The sequence below is a fragment of the Aphidius gifuensis genome, linkage group LG4 (assembly GCF_014905175.1).
Source record: "Aphidius gifuensis isolate YNYX2018 linkage group LG4, ASM1490517v1, whole genome shotgun sequence".
NCBI classification, from domain to species: Eukaryota; Metazoa; Arthropoda; class Insecta; order Hymenoptera; family Braconidae; genus Aphidius; species Aphidius gifuensis.
In genome coordinates, this window is record NC_057791.1 from 10,548,731 (window position 1) to 10,563,822 (window position 15,092).

General features: G+C 30.6%; 1 protein-coding gene across 1 annotated transcript in view; it reads left to right on the forward strand.

Annotated features, from left to right (window-relative positions):
- Positions 1-15,092, forward strand: part of LOC122853846 — an 89,799-nt gene that overhangs the window by 42,808 nt on the left and 31,899 nt on the right. The window contains exon 3 of the mRNA XM_044154260.1: positions 4,769-4,998. Within this exon, the coding sequence (XP_044010195.1) occupies positions 4,769-4,998 (230 nt within the window). The remainder of the gene's footprint in view (positions 1-4,768; positions 4,999-15,092) is intronic.

Below are 15,092 nucleotides of genomic sequence, written 5' to 3' on the forward strand. Positions count from 1 at the left end.
AGACTTGATCTACACAGAGGAACATTACAACAGCTAAAAAATGCTCAACAACTATTGCTAGAAAATTCAAAGCAATCAAAGTCTTCACAGTCTTCTTCCAGTGTTGTCTTATCATTTTTTTAAATTTTATATTGCATCAACTTTTTTTATTGTTTTATTAACTTTAATTTTTTTGTACTATATCTTATATTGCATCAAATTTTTTAAATTATTTTATCAACTTTAATTTTTTCATACTTTATTCAATCATCGAGTACGAGAATTCGTTATACTGAAATTTGCTTTCAGTTCATTTTATAAGACTACACTGATCATGACTTCAGTTATTGAATATTTTTAATTCATAAAATATAATTTCATTTTTTACTTTTGTGTAAAATAATCGAACTGATATAGGTATTTGAGTGTTGTTATAGATATCTAAACAGACCGTGAGATATTTTCATGTAATGAACGAAATTGATATGATAACTTCAAAATTGTGAAGTTGTCAAATTATTCAACAGTAATGTTGGTAATACTTGATTTAATATCGAGTAATTGAAATTTCCACTTAGTCTGAAATATTTTGATTTTACATTATTATAATTCTACATTGTTTTCAACAGAAAAAAATATTTATATTGATTGTTATCAAAATTAGTAAATTTAATTATTTAATGATAATAGCTCAATATTATAATATTTGAAAAAATATTTGTAAACGATGTTTATATTTATATTAATTTTTTTTGTTGAATCAAAAGCATAGAAATGAAATATAAAAGGTTGTTTACTCTTGTATTTTTGTTGTAGCATTAGTTAGGGCAATAAATAATTATATCTAGTCTTAAATTAATGAGAACATTTTTATTTACAATTGTTTGTTTATTTGATAACTTAAATTTTATACAATTATTTTATTATTAAAGTGAAATTAAGACAAAAATTGTGTAGAAGACAACTAGCTGAAACAATAGCTAGTATCCAGTCAGTTCTGTTCATATCTAAATATTTGAGCTTCTGATAGCACCCAAAAAGTAATGCTTTGTCCAGCATGTATTCTATTGAAACGAATATTGGCTGGAGTTAAGTTTCTATGATTTATATGAGGAGGTATGCACTCCCAAAACTGGGTAGGCTTTATCACCAATTATAAATTGTCCTTGATCAACAAATTTTTTCTGTTCAACACCGCTTGTTCATAAATCGGTGAGTTGATATATCGGTGAGGCATATTCCAGATCAAGCCAGATAAGGATTATTTGACAATTTCAGATCTGGCTTGATCTGGCTTGATCTGGCTTGATCTGACTTGATCTGACTTGATCTGACTTGAACTGGATAAAAATTTATTAATTTAATGAAAATAATTTCAAATTAGTCAATGCTCGATTGAATAATTTGATTTTTCTTCTTACAGTTTTAATGAAATACGATAAAGAATTCTATATTTTTACGATAAATAATTGACATCGCTCGGACTTGAACTCAATGCTTCTGGTCGGAAATTCCAGAGCCAAGTTTGATCTAGTCAGATCTGGTCAAATAAGATTTGATCTGAGTGCAGATCAAGTTTGATCTAGTCAGATCTGGTCAGATAAGATTTGATATGGGCACAGATCAAGTTCGATCTGTACCTAGATCTGATCAGATCAAATTTGATTTGATTAGATCAAATCTTATCTGAGTCAGATCAAATTGGATCTGGCCTATATTAAATTAGATCTAATTTGATCTGATTTGATCTGACGATTTTTCCCTGGGAAATTAGTCTCCAACTGACCTGTCAATAAATACAAATTAAAATGGCCCTTTAGAATACGATCTCAAAATAAACGGTTTTTTGGAGGGTAAGTGAAAAAAAAATTCGTCACGAAAATTGGGGACGGAAGTAGTGTAACAGAAACTGAAATGGAAACTGAAACGTTGAATGAAACACAGTATACATATAGCATAAGCAACGCAACATGAAACGTTGAATGGAACACAGTATACATATAGCATAGGCAACGTGGCATGAAATACAGTATAGTATAGCTTGAGAGAAAAAAAAAAAAATAGGCATGCGCATAACATTATCGCATAAAAATTATCGCTTTATAGTATTGGTCTCATGGTTATCATCAGTTGTCATAGCCGGCACCATAGCATTTTCATTGTCGAAATTTTAGAATATCAGTTGTTGTGTTTATATTTTTTGTAAGCTGTCATTCTCAAATTTTTGTTTTAAAAATTATTTTATTTCATGATGAAAATTTATTCCGTAATTTTGAAAAAAAAAAATTCAATATGGTTTTAGAATTTTTGTTATGTGGAATAATAAAAATTATTAAACTAAATACAAAAATTGTTGTATGTTCAACAATTTTTGTTTGGAGTATAACAAATTTTGTTGTATGTCGATCAATTTTTGTTTGGAGCATGACAAATTTTGTTAAACAGCACGGCAATTATTACTCTGCCAGATGAACAAAAACTGTACTACCTGCAGAACAAATATTGTAGAGTTTCAATTTCGCCTCTACTTTGTTGTGCGGCACGACAATTTTTCTCCGTGAGGTAAACCGGAAACTAAAGCAATATTTTTATTCTCTTTTTTTTTAGAAAATATATATATTAATAAGAAAAATCCTGAAGATAATTGGAAAAATTATTTTGACCTCCTGTTGATCGTAGAAGGTAATCTCAGTAATATTTTCGTGGACCCTCTTGAACTCAAACTAAATATCTATGTCAAATTTCATGTCAATCGGGCCAATAGTTTACGTGAAAGTGCGTTTTCACGGCTACGTCTTTTTATTGTATAGATGTACATAATACTATAATAAATAGGTTCATAAGTACATATATAAAAATATAACAATCAAAAATAGTATATTAATCTCTTTTTGGAATCGTTTAACATGAACGCAAAACGTTGGAAAATGACGGAAAAATTGTCTGTATCATCACAAATCTCTAATGAATCTAAAATGGATAATGATCCCAACAAATTGAATGTTGATCAAAATAATAAAAACAAAAATGGTAATATTAAGACTTCACTGCAAAAACTGCGCCTTTGGATTATAGGCACTGTTCCATTGGATTCATGGAGCACATTTTATTGAGCGCTGCTCAATGATATTCAAGGAGCACCGATATCGGTCCAGTTGCTCTGTTAATTCAAAGGTACTGTTCAACTGTATTCGTTGAGCAGCCTGAGCCGTCACTCGAATTAAGAAAGAGACACGCATACACGTAACATAACCTCTCTATATCAGTAACTATTAAACAATTAACATATATATGAATGCATATATGTTAAATATTCGATAAAATTAATAACTAAAGATATATAGAATATTTATAATAATTTGTAAATGAATATTTATGATGTAAATATCATGACATGACAGATATAAAAGTACAAATAGAGAGAGAGAAAAAATATAATGTAGTTGTGTTTGTGCATGCCTCCGAAACGCCGAAATCTGCTCAACAAATATATAGGTACAGGACCAAGAAATCAAAGGAACAACTTTAGCGGAGCAGTGCTCCATGAATCCAATGGAACAGTGCCTATAATCCAAAGGCGCAGTTTTTGCAGTGTTATTCTTCAACACTTGATTCAAATTGTAATTCAAAAATATTAATAATATAATAGGTATTCTTGAAAAAACAAAAACCCATCTAACTCTATTACTCGTCGAGGAAAATCCTGCGAAGAAATCAAAACCATTAAGTACTGAACGTGTACGACAATATCGTGATAGACAACGTTAAAAAAAATTACAGGAAAACTCTTATACTCTATTTGCTTCAACATCTCCACCTGTTTCAAGCACTCAACATTTATGGCAATACCGTGCTAGCCCAGGTAGAAATTGCCAAGACTCACAACACGGCCAAGTCTTGTCCCAATAATGGCATCCAATGCTTGGCAGCCAATCGTGCGCCATCCATGGGCCAAGGCTTGGCTAACTTATGGCTGGTTATTTGCTTACCAAGTCTTGTATTCCAATGCTTGGCCGACCGTTGGTTGAAGAAGAGTTGGCCAGCTCTTATCAAGCCATTTATCGGCCGAGTCTTGGTAAATTATTGGGTGGCCAAGACTTAAAAGAGATGATCAAGCCAAGGGCTGGTCAGCTGATCAACCATTCATCGGCCAAGTCTTGGTTCATTATTGGGCGGCCAAGACTGGAAACAAATGATTGAGCCAAGGCTTGGCTCGTTAAGGGCTAGCCAGCCATTTATATTATATTAAAATTATTTTATATACAGGTGATATAAGAAATTTTAAAATACATTATTATTTTACTTTCCTGTAATTAATTTGTCTTTTTTCAATATAAAACCTCAAAATACAATAACTTATTGCGTTAATGTTAGATTTGTTATACTTCATAGTTAGATAATAGTCACTTATGTATGTTCTTACACTTTTTTGAAAAAAATTGACACCCTTTAAAAACCTTCCGAGAAAAGATTAACTAAAGAAAATTAATATTGAAGAATTCAAAATTTCTATTCGAATTTTCGAAAGAACTCATACATTTTTCTATATTTTATATTTTTATTGATTTTTATCCATACCCTTTGATGATCACATGATTCATTAAATAGTAAATAATACGGAAAGATTTTTTTTCTTTAATTATCTGTATAACTTTTTTGTAACTTGCTTACTTATGTAAAGATTATACTTAGAGGAATTTAATACCTATCAAACAAAACGTAAAATCGCTAAAGAAGTTTTACTTCCATGTTCGTACAATAACACTCAGTGCTTTTATTATTTTTTCAGAGCTCTTACAAAGCACATCATTCTACCGAGAGTTTCAACTACGACTATCGATGTTTTAAGAATGAATGTTTCATCATTGTTTTTTGATATAAATTACTCAACGATTCTAAGCAATAATCTTGAGACTGTTGTGAAAAACCATAGAAACCAATCAGACGAAATTATAAAAGTTGCAGCGAGTCTTTCTCGAAAGTACTGTAGCATAAAGAACGAACATAAAGACTACCGTGGTAAGTTACTATCAATTATCATTGTTTTCTTAGAAAAATTTGCCAATAGCTATTTATTCAATTATGGCAAATGTTTCTAAGGAAAGGATGTTGCCGAATAAATTAATTTGCAAAATAGAATAATTTTACAGCATTATTTTCAATTTTTAAATACAATTATTGTGTCAAATATCTGTAAAATTAATCTATAGGCTACAGCCATTTGTTACAATAATTTCTTGTTATCTAAAAAAAAATGCTGTAAAAATAATTTAGGCTACGAATCGACTTATTTAGCTACCTCCTTATACCTTAGAAACATTTGCCAATAGCTATTTGATTAATTATGGCAAAAATAGCTAAGGAAAGGATGTGGCCAATCAAATTAATACGTAGACTAGATTAATTTCACATTATCATTTACTCTATTAAAATAAAATTATTGTATGAAACGACTGTAAAATTAATCTACTCTACGTAATAATTTATTTGGCTTCATCCTTTCTTTAGCAACACTTGCTATAATTAATTAATTAAAAAACGATTCAATCAGGTTTAGATTAAATAACGGTGGCGGATTCCTTTTTTTTATTTTTCTAATCAATTATATTTGTATGGATCACCTCGTAGTTTATGAGAACAAAATTTTAAATAAATTCAACATGTAAAAATGGTATCGCGCGTTAGGGCATAGGTTTAGTAATTAGAAAGATGTTTGATCGAATCCGGTTAGGACAAAATTAATGCAAAATGCGAACTCGTCTAATATTCGCCACTCTTTTACCTCCCGTATTTCGTTAAATTCGAGCCAAGGACGAAATTGAAATAAATCATAATTTACAGCCAATAAGAACGATGTTGAATACAAGTTTTTACTAGTAGTAATATTAACATTATACATCATGAAGATGATAAGAAAAAAATATTTTTACAAATTCGACTTCACAAGATAAATACTATCAGGATCTTTATTCTTGATTTTTATACATATATTGCTGAATAGCTGGTAAATCATCAAAAAGCTGGTGGACCAGTTGTGTGATTCAGCAAAAAAAATAACACAATTAAAAGTATCATTTAATAATATGTATAATAACATGTGATAATATTAATTAATTTCAGGTAAAATTAAAAAGGTATAAAGAACTGGGATATTTTAGAGATAACTAACGTGTCGCAGATAAATATTTCAATTAAGGGTCCGGATGCAATAACTCACCGAGCGCTCGAAGTCAAGAAAACGCTATGTTGCTGTGGGTGAAAAATAGGAAATAATTGAAAAATAAAGGAAAAAAATTGAAAAATAAAAAAAAATCAAAATACAGTCGTCGATAGAATTAAATAATACATATTTTTTTCCAACTAAATTTTTTTTTATAATAAATAGTCAAAGAAATATAGTATATTGTCTATCAAGAGCGCAATGTGAGTGATTGTCGCCCGCACGAAGCACACACACAGATGATGCAGAGTCGACGGGGCACGTAGACGAGGGCTCACATTGCGCCCACGTAACTCATACTATTTTTTGGCCAAGCGGGCGGGAAACACCCGTTTGTCGCCCGCAATGTGTAGGGCGACAAAGATATGCTTCGCGCCACCAATTTAGGGTGACAAACGGGCAATTCCCGACCGCTAGGACAAAAAATATAATAAAATGTATGTATACATATAATGCATATAATATAATGATTTATGTGAATATTTAATCATTAAATTTATAAGTATAAGCACATGTACGTATACTTTTATACATACATGCGCACATATGTCTGTACCTATATATCCACATGTATATATATATATCCAGTGGTGGTTTCGGGGACATTTTTTTTTTTTGCGATTTTATTCAGTAATTGAACTTTGTACATGTTACGTACCAGGTTGATTTAATTAAATTAGTCTATGAAATAACAAAAGAAAAGAAGAATATTTAAATTGAAAATTAATAATATAATTTATTAGGAATAATTTAATTCAATCAACTTGGTATTTAACATTATTTTTTAAAATCCTCATATTTTGTTATTCCCTACAGGGTAACGGGTTAGGAGGGAATGTGTAAATTTGTAGATTCTACCTTGTTTATTGTGATTAATCCAAAAGTAATTTGTTGAGAGCGTGTCAAATCGGATGGTCGCCTGATGATGTTGAAACTTTCGAATAATCCAATAGGTAACACAACTCGTAGCACAGAAACAACACCCCGGAGAAATTCACAGTCAATGTTAGGATTGAGGAAGGGTATATTTTGTAGGAATAATATTTTACACAGTTAGTTAATTGAATTTTTTTTATGCACTGATAATATATTATAAGTTATTTATTAATTTTCTCAATAAGATTAAATTTATTTTGTTATAAGAGTTTATCAATTATTGTGATCAACAATTTTTTATAAATTTTATGAAATTAAGTATTTGTTTAAATTGATTTAAAATTTGAATAAGATGTTGTTCGGATTAAAGTCATCGCGAGAGTGACGCTCCTTAAAATTAAAAATAAAATTATTCCCATAAAATTTAATTATTAAGTAGGGATGAAAAGTGGTGCCATTTCTTGCACCAATGAAATGGTTCCCATAGTAGTCAGCGCTTTCAAATTGTTTAAACATTTAATAAATAATTATTTAGCAATTTCAACGGATGTGGCGTCTCGCGTTGCAGAGGTGACTTTGAAAACTGCTTACCAAAATTTGTAAAAAAAAAAAGAAAAAAATAAATTGTTTTATAAAAATGCAAAATTTGAATTCAATTCCGTGTGAAAATAAAAAAAATAAAAAAGAAAAATTTTATTGCTTACTCGGCATCCGTTGAATTTATTAAATGATTATTTATTATCGATTATTAATTATAAATATACCAAGACGTAACATACATCAATGTACATTCATGTATCAGACGATTTTATTGTATACACCAAAATAAAAAAATTTTCATCGATTGGTACTTTTGAGGACTATCGTTATGACACTGTTTCAACCCTTCACTTACCTTATTTATTCGAATCCTTTGTATTTTAGTATTGTGTTGGCATGAATTTAGAAGGTACAAAAAATAGAAGTAGTAAATTTTACATTTTTAATACATAAAATTTAAGATTTGACACAAGTCCTCAAAACAACCGATGCATGAAGAATTTATCTATGTAATGGTGGTTTCGAGGACTTTTCTTTTCAAATTTTAATTATCCCTTTAATATAACCCAATGACTGTTTTGACGGTGGCAATAGTCCTTTTATCTATTGATTAATACTTATATTGAATAACAATTCATAAAATGTATCAGGGTCATATGATAAGGCTTCTTTGTTATCGTTTTAACTTGATGTCCCCAAAACCTCCGATAGATTTTTTTAAAAAACTATGTAATGGAGGTTTCAAGGACTTTCCTTTTAAAAATTCACTTATCTTCTTAAAATAACTCAATGACTGTTTTGACGGTGGCAATAGTCCTTATATCTATTGATTAATATTTGTATCGCACCACGTATCCAAATATACCACGATAATTTCACAAGGGTTGTAAGGCCTTGAGTTTGATACAGGGCTATCAAAGGATGTGGAGGATAGGTTGTAACTTGAAATAATAGGAATAACACTTCAAATAAATCCAAACACTGTGGCTTAAGTTCTATTAATATATTCACTTTATTATTTCACTAAAATTATAATTAATTGTATTGTATATTGTATATTGAGTTGACTCTAAAAAAGTGTTGTCATGGACAGACACTACTATTTTATATTGTAAGTATAAAGAAATCCGGTTGTACGCGAATCAATATTAATTAGAGATGTTACGTAAACGAGTGTTGAAGAGCAACTGATTTCTCAGTTTGTTGAAAATTGTTAAGTCCAAAAAATGGGTGTGTACTTAGTTAAAAAATTAGTTTTAATTGGTCAAAAATTAGTTCAAGAGAGGGTAAAAAACTAAGTGTAGGTGGTGGGATTTTTAGACATAAAATTGGGCCTTGTGTGGTCCAAAGGGTGACATAAAAAATACCATGTGTAAACAAAAAATATAGATTTTACGACCGGAAAGTCCAAGACGTTTTCATGAATTTAGTTTATTTAAAAAAGTTATAAATTTACTTTTTTATTGTCGATTTTACGATCATTCTGTGTATCGAAAATACGTTAGTGCAGTTGTTTGACAGATGTGAGATTTTCTATAATTCTTGACAAATAATGTTTTAAAAAATATGTTATAATAGTAATAGTTTACTCAAAAATCTATGCATGAGTTGACCATGTGTGGGAATATTCGAGTTTGTAAAAAAGCTATTAAAAGTACATAAATTAAATCGTTGTTTAAAGTATTTTAGAAAAAATATAAAATCAAAGTGTTAGTCACATGTTATTCTAAAGTTTGTCGTTTCACGAAGTAGCCATAAAAAACAGAGTAATGTTTAAAACTTATCAACTTATTGTATTTTGTTTAAAAAATAAAAAGAATTAAAGTCTGGTCAGTTTGGGACCGACAGACATGTTGTTCGACCCGGAACAATACTTATATTGAATAACAATTCACAAAATGTATCAAGGCCATATGATAAGACTTCTTTGTTATCGTTTTAACTTGATGTCCCCAAAACCTCCAATAGATTTTTTTTTGAAACTATGTAATGGAGGTTTCAAGGACTTTTCCTTTAAAAATTTACTTATCTTTTTAAAATAACTCAATGACTGTTTTGACGGTGGCAATAGTCCTTATATCTATTGATTAATACTTATATTGAATAATGATTCATAAAATGTATCAGGGCCATATGATAGGAGTAAAGGACTTCTTTGTTATTATTTTAACTTGATGTCCCCAAAACCTCCGATAGATTTTTTAAAAAAACTATGTAATGGAGGTTTCAAGGACTTTTCTTTCAAAAATTCAATTATCACTTTAATTCAACCCAATGACTTATATTGAATGACAATTTATAAAATGTGTTAGGGCCATATGATAGGACTTGAAGGTAAAACACTATTTATATATCTTACATGTTGTCCTCGAACCCTTTTATTAAATTTTTTAATCCGGATTATGTTGGTCGTTCTGAAGACTCTTCATAGAACTTAAACGAACTAATGATAGAAAATAGAGTACAGAGTTATGATTGTTCGGAATACGTGTATAACATCATCTACTTCTACGAAGTGGACTGAATCCGAGAAAATCGCGAGAAAATGGAAAAATATCAGAGAAAAACGGAAAAATATCATAGAATAAAAGAAATATTAGAAGAAAAATTTTTGAACTTGCAATTAAAGAGTTCGGAGAGTAAACATACAATGCGGCCATTTTTTAAGTCATACTTAACGATTGTATGAATTTCAGTTTGGGCTTCATGTTCCTAAAAGCACTAACAGAAGAAGTTTATGGTTTGGTACGTTCCGTGGACACCAAGAAAAATTAAGTAGAACTTGTAACAAAGACAACAGTCTTTTTCTAAATACCTACTGTCTAACAAATAGTTTCAGTTATTGCTATCGACACGAATTCAGTTTCGGTTTTCCCGAAGGTATCTAAGAATTTTTAATGCTATTTAATCAAGGCGGTATCTCGTTGTTCAGGCTATTGGTTCGAGGTGATCAATCATTTCTGAGGTTTCAGAAAACCGGAAAAAATTGTCTCAACTTTCTATGTTAAAAGAATTCAGAACGACCGTCTTTCCAGTCAACGCGTTTTTCGTCGGAGAATTTTTCTTATATTTTGGTTTCATGTGATAGTTCTTATGTTTCGATTCGTCCAATAAATTATTAAGACTATAATAAATTACATTGTAGAAGAATGGCCTTATTTTAAGTTTAAAAGATTTTTTTAATAATTTCCGGTATAGGCTGCAAGTCCTCAAAACCACCGTTCTACGAATAAAAAACTTTCGTAGTATGGTTGTTTTGAAGACGTCTCGAAATTACGTCGTTAATTCCGTTTTGATTTAAGTATGGTTTGAGATTATCAGTAGGGTTCTATAAAATTTTCAAACCTGCACGTTTCATGGACAGCAAGAAAGTTTGAGTAGAACTTGTAAAAAAGAAAACGGGCTTTCTCTAAATACCTACTGTCTAACAAATAGATTCAGTTATTGCTATCGAAACGAATTCAGTTTCGATTTTTCCGAAGGTATCTAAGAATTTCTAATGCTACTGAATCAAGGCGGTATCTCGTTGTTCAGGCTACTGGTTCAAGGTGATCAATCATTTCTGAGGTTCCGGAAAACCGGAAAAAACTGTCTCAACTTTCCATGTTAAAAAAATACAGAACGACCGTCTTTCCAGTCAACGCGTTTTTCGTCGGAGAATTTCCTTATATTTTGGTTTTATGTGATAGTCCTTATGATTCGATTCGTCGAATAAATTATTAAAACTTTAATAAATTACAGTGTAGAACAATGGCCTTATTTTAAGTTTAAAAGATTTTTTCAATACTTTCCGGTATAGGCTGCAAGTCCTCAAAACCACCGTTCTACGGATAGAAAACTTTCGTAGTATAGTGGTTTTGAGGACGTCTTAAAATTACGTCGTTAATTCCGTTTTGATTCAAGTATGGTTTGAGATTATCAGAAAACTTCTATGAAATTTCCAAACCCGCTCGTTTCGTGGACACCAAGAAAAATTAAGGAGAACTTGTAACAAAGAAAACGGTTTTTCGCTGAATACCTACTGTCTAACAAATAGTTTCAGTTTTTGCTATCGAAACGAATTCAGTTTCGGTTTTCCTGAAGGTATCTAAGAATTTCTAATGCTCCTAAATTAAGGCGGTATCTCGTTGCTAAGGCTACTGATTCAAAGTGATCAATCATTTCTAAGATTCCGGAAAACCGGAAAAGATTGTCTCAACTTTCCATGTTAAAAGAATTCAGAACGACCGTCTTTCCAGTCAACGCGTTTTTCGTCGGAGAATTTTTCTTATATTTTGGTTTCATGTGATAGTTCTTATGTTTCGATTCGTCCAATAAATTATTAAGACTATAATGAATTCCAGTGTAGAAGAATGGCCTTATTTCGAGTTTGAAATATTTATTTTATTATTTCCGGTGTAGGCTGCAAGTCCTCAAAACCACCGTTTTACGAATAAAAAACTTTCGTAGTATGGTGGTTTTGAGGACGTCTCAAAATTACGTCGTTGATTCCGTTTTGATTTGAGTATGGTTTGAGATTATCAGAAAGGTTCTATGAAATTTCCAAACCCGCACGTTCCGTCGACACCAAGAAAGTTTGAGTAGAACTTGTAACATAGACAACGGTCTTTCTTTAAATACTTACTGATAAGTTTTTAGATAGTTTTAGTTATTGCTATCGAAACGAATTCAGTTTCGGTTTTTCCGAAGGTATCGAAGAATTTTTTAATGCTACTAAATTAAGGCGGTATCTCGTTGTTGAGGCTACTGATTCAAGGTGATCAATCATTTCTGAGGTTCCGCACGGAGAAAAAAAAACGACAAATATTGTTGAGAAAACAGGACAAAAATTGTCGTGCCGCACAACAAAGTAGAGGCGAAGTTGAAACTCTATAATATTTGTTCTGCCGGTAGTACAGTTTTTGTTCATCTGGCAGAGTAATAATTACCGTGCTGTTTAACAAAATTTGTCATGCTCCAAACAAAAATTGATAGACATACAACAAAATTTATTATGCTCCAAACAAAAACTGTTGAACATACAACAATTTTTGTATTTAGTTTAATAATTTTTATTATTCCACATAACAAAAATTTTAAAACCATATTAAATTTTTTTTTTTTCAAAATTACGAAATAAATTTTCATTATGATAATTAAAAAGAAGAAGGAAAACAATTAAGGAACAAATTAATTCAAATTAATGCTTTGATTTATTTTTCATATTTATAATTATTAAAGATTAAAATAAAAAATCTCTGCATTAAAATGACAGATGCAGGTTATGTTTGTCATTTTCATATAATTTCATACTTTATTGTTGATGTGATTTGTTAAATATCAAGTTTGGTTATTTATCTAGTTGCTCACAAATATTTTAGTTTATAATTCAATGATTAAAATGTTATTAAAACTTGACATCTTGGGATTAATTAATTTATTTTTAAAACTTCAGTTCAAAGCTGATCTCAACTTAGGCTGACTTAAAAATTCCACACAATGCCATGTAGATATACACCGAGGCACACGAATGGTAAGACCGAGTCTTACCGATAAATAATTCGAAAATCAAATTGTTGTGCAGCACGGTAATATTTGCCTTGAAACTGGACAATATTTATTGAGCAGCCGAACAAATATTATTAAGCAACACAACAAATATTATTGGATGGTAAAAATTGTTGTGCAGCTAAATAAAATTTGTTCAACGATACAATAAAATTTGTTGTAGCACAACAAATTTTGTTTAACGATAGAACAATTTTTGTTGCAGCACAACAAAAAGCGACAGGATAGGATTTCGCCTCTAGTTTGTTGTGCTCTCACAACAATTTTTGTGGTTTTTTTTTCTCAGTGCGGAAAACCGGAAAAAATTGTCTCAACTTTCCATGTTAAATGAATCCAGAACGACCAGTCAACGCGTTTTTCGTTGGAGAATTTCCTTATATTTCGGTTTCATGTGATATTCCTTATGATTAAATTCGTCCAATAAATTATTAAAACTATAACAAATTACAGTGCAGAAGAATGGCCTTATTTCTAGTTCCAAAGATTTATTTTATAATTTCCGGTATAGGCTGCAAGACCTCAAAACCACCGTTCTACGAATAAAAAACTTTCGTAGTATGGTGGTTTTGAGGACGTCTCAAAATTACGTCGTTGATTCCGTTTTGATTAGAGTATGGTTTGAGATTATCAGAAAGGTTCTATGAAATTTCCAAACCCGCACGTTCCGTCGACACCAAGAAAGTTTGAGTAGAACTTGTAACATAGACAACGGTCTTTCTTCAAATACTTACTGTCTAACAAATAGTTTCAGTTATTGTTATCGAAACGAATTAAGTTTCGGTTTTCCCGACGGTATCTAAGAATTTCTAATGCTACTAAATTAAGGCGGTATCTCGTTGTTCAGGCTACTGATTCAAGGTGATCAATCATTTCTGAGGTTCTGGAAAACCGGAAAAAATTGTCTCAACTTTCCATATCGAAAAAATACAGAACGACCGTCTTTCCAGTCAACGCCTTTTTCGTCGGAGAATTTCCTTATATTCTGGTCTCGTGTGATAGTCTTTAGGATTTGATTTGTCCAATAAATTATCAAAACTATAACAAGTTACAGAATGTCTTAAAGAATGGCTCCATTTTAAGTTTGTAAGATTAATTTTATTATTACCGGTATAGGCTGCAAGTCCTCAAAACCACCGTTCTACGACTCAAAAAATTTCATAGTACGGTCGTTTTGAGGACGTTTTGAAATTACGTCGTTAATTCATTTTATATTTGAGTGTCGTTTGTGATTATCAGAAAGGTTCTATGAAATTTCTGAACCTCTACGTTCTGTGGACACAAAGAAAGCTTCAGTAGAACTCGTAACAAATATAATATCTTTTTATTATTCAAATTTTAGCATATGTCCTCAAAACAACCATTCCACAATTATAAAAATTGTATGTCACGGTGCTTTCAAGGACTTTCAACAATTATTTGATGAACAATTTTTTTTTTGTGTTTTCCGAAAAAACTTGTTGTTATGTCTTATAGATTACAGATATCCGTTAAGATTCTTAAAAACGAGTACACTATTTCTGCATATTCCTGTGCATTTTCTATTTTTACAGAATATCTTCAAAACTGCCAATAGCTGGAGATACGAAATCCGTAAAATGGTGGTTTTGGGGACATTTAGATTAAAGTAAAATCGATAGTTATTATCCAGTCGACTGCAATTTCAACGATGAATTTCATGAAAAGGGAAGAATCTTATTGAGAACTGCTAGAAAATTCATATCGAAATTCATAAATTCGACTGTTCCATCGAATCGAGTTTCAAAAAATTAAGTCCTCAAAACTGCCTCTGTGTGAAAAAAAAGGTAGTTATTGGTGGTTTCGGGGACATGCAATATTAAAACAGATATAATTATGTTAAATGTTATTATAAAGCATAGTGATATTTTCTTTATACTGAAATTTCACTGAGAACATGTTTGTAGTTTGAATT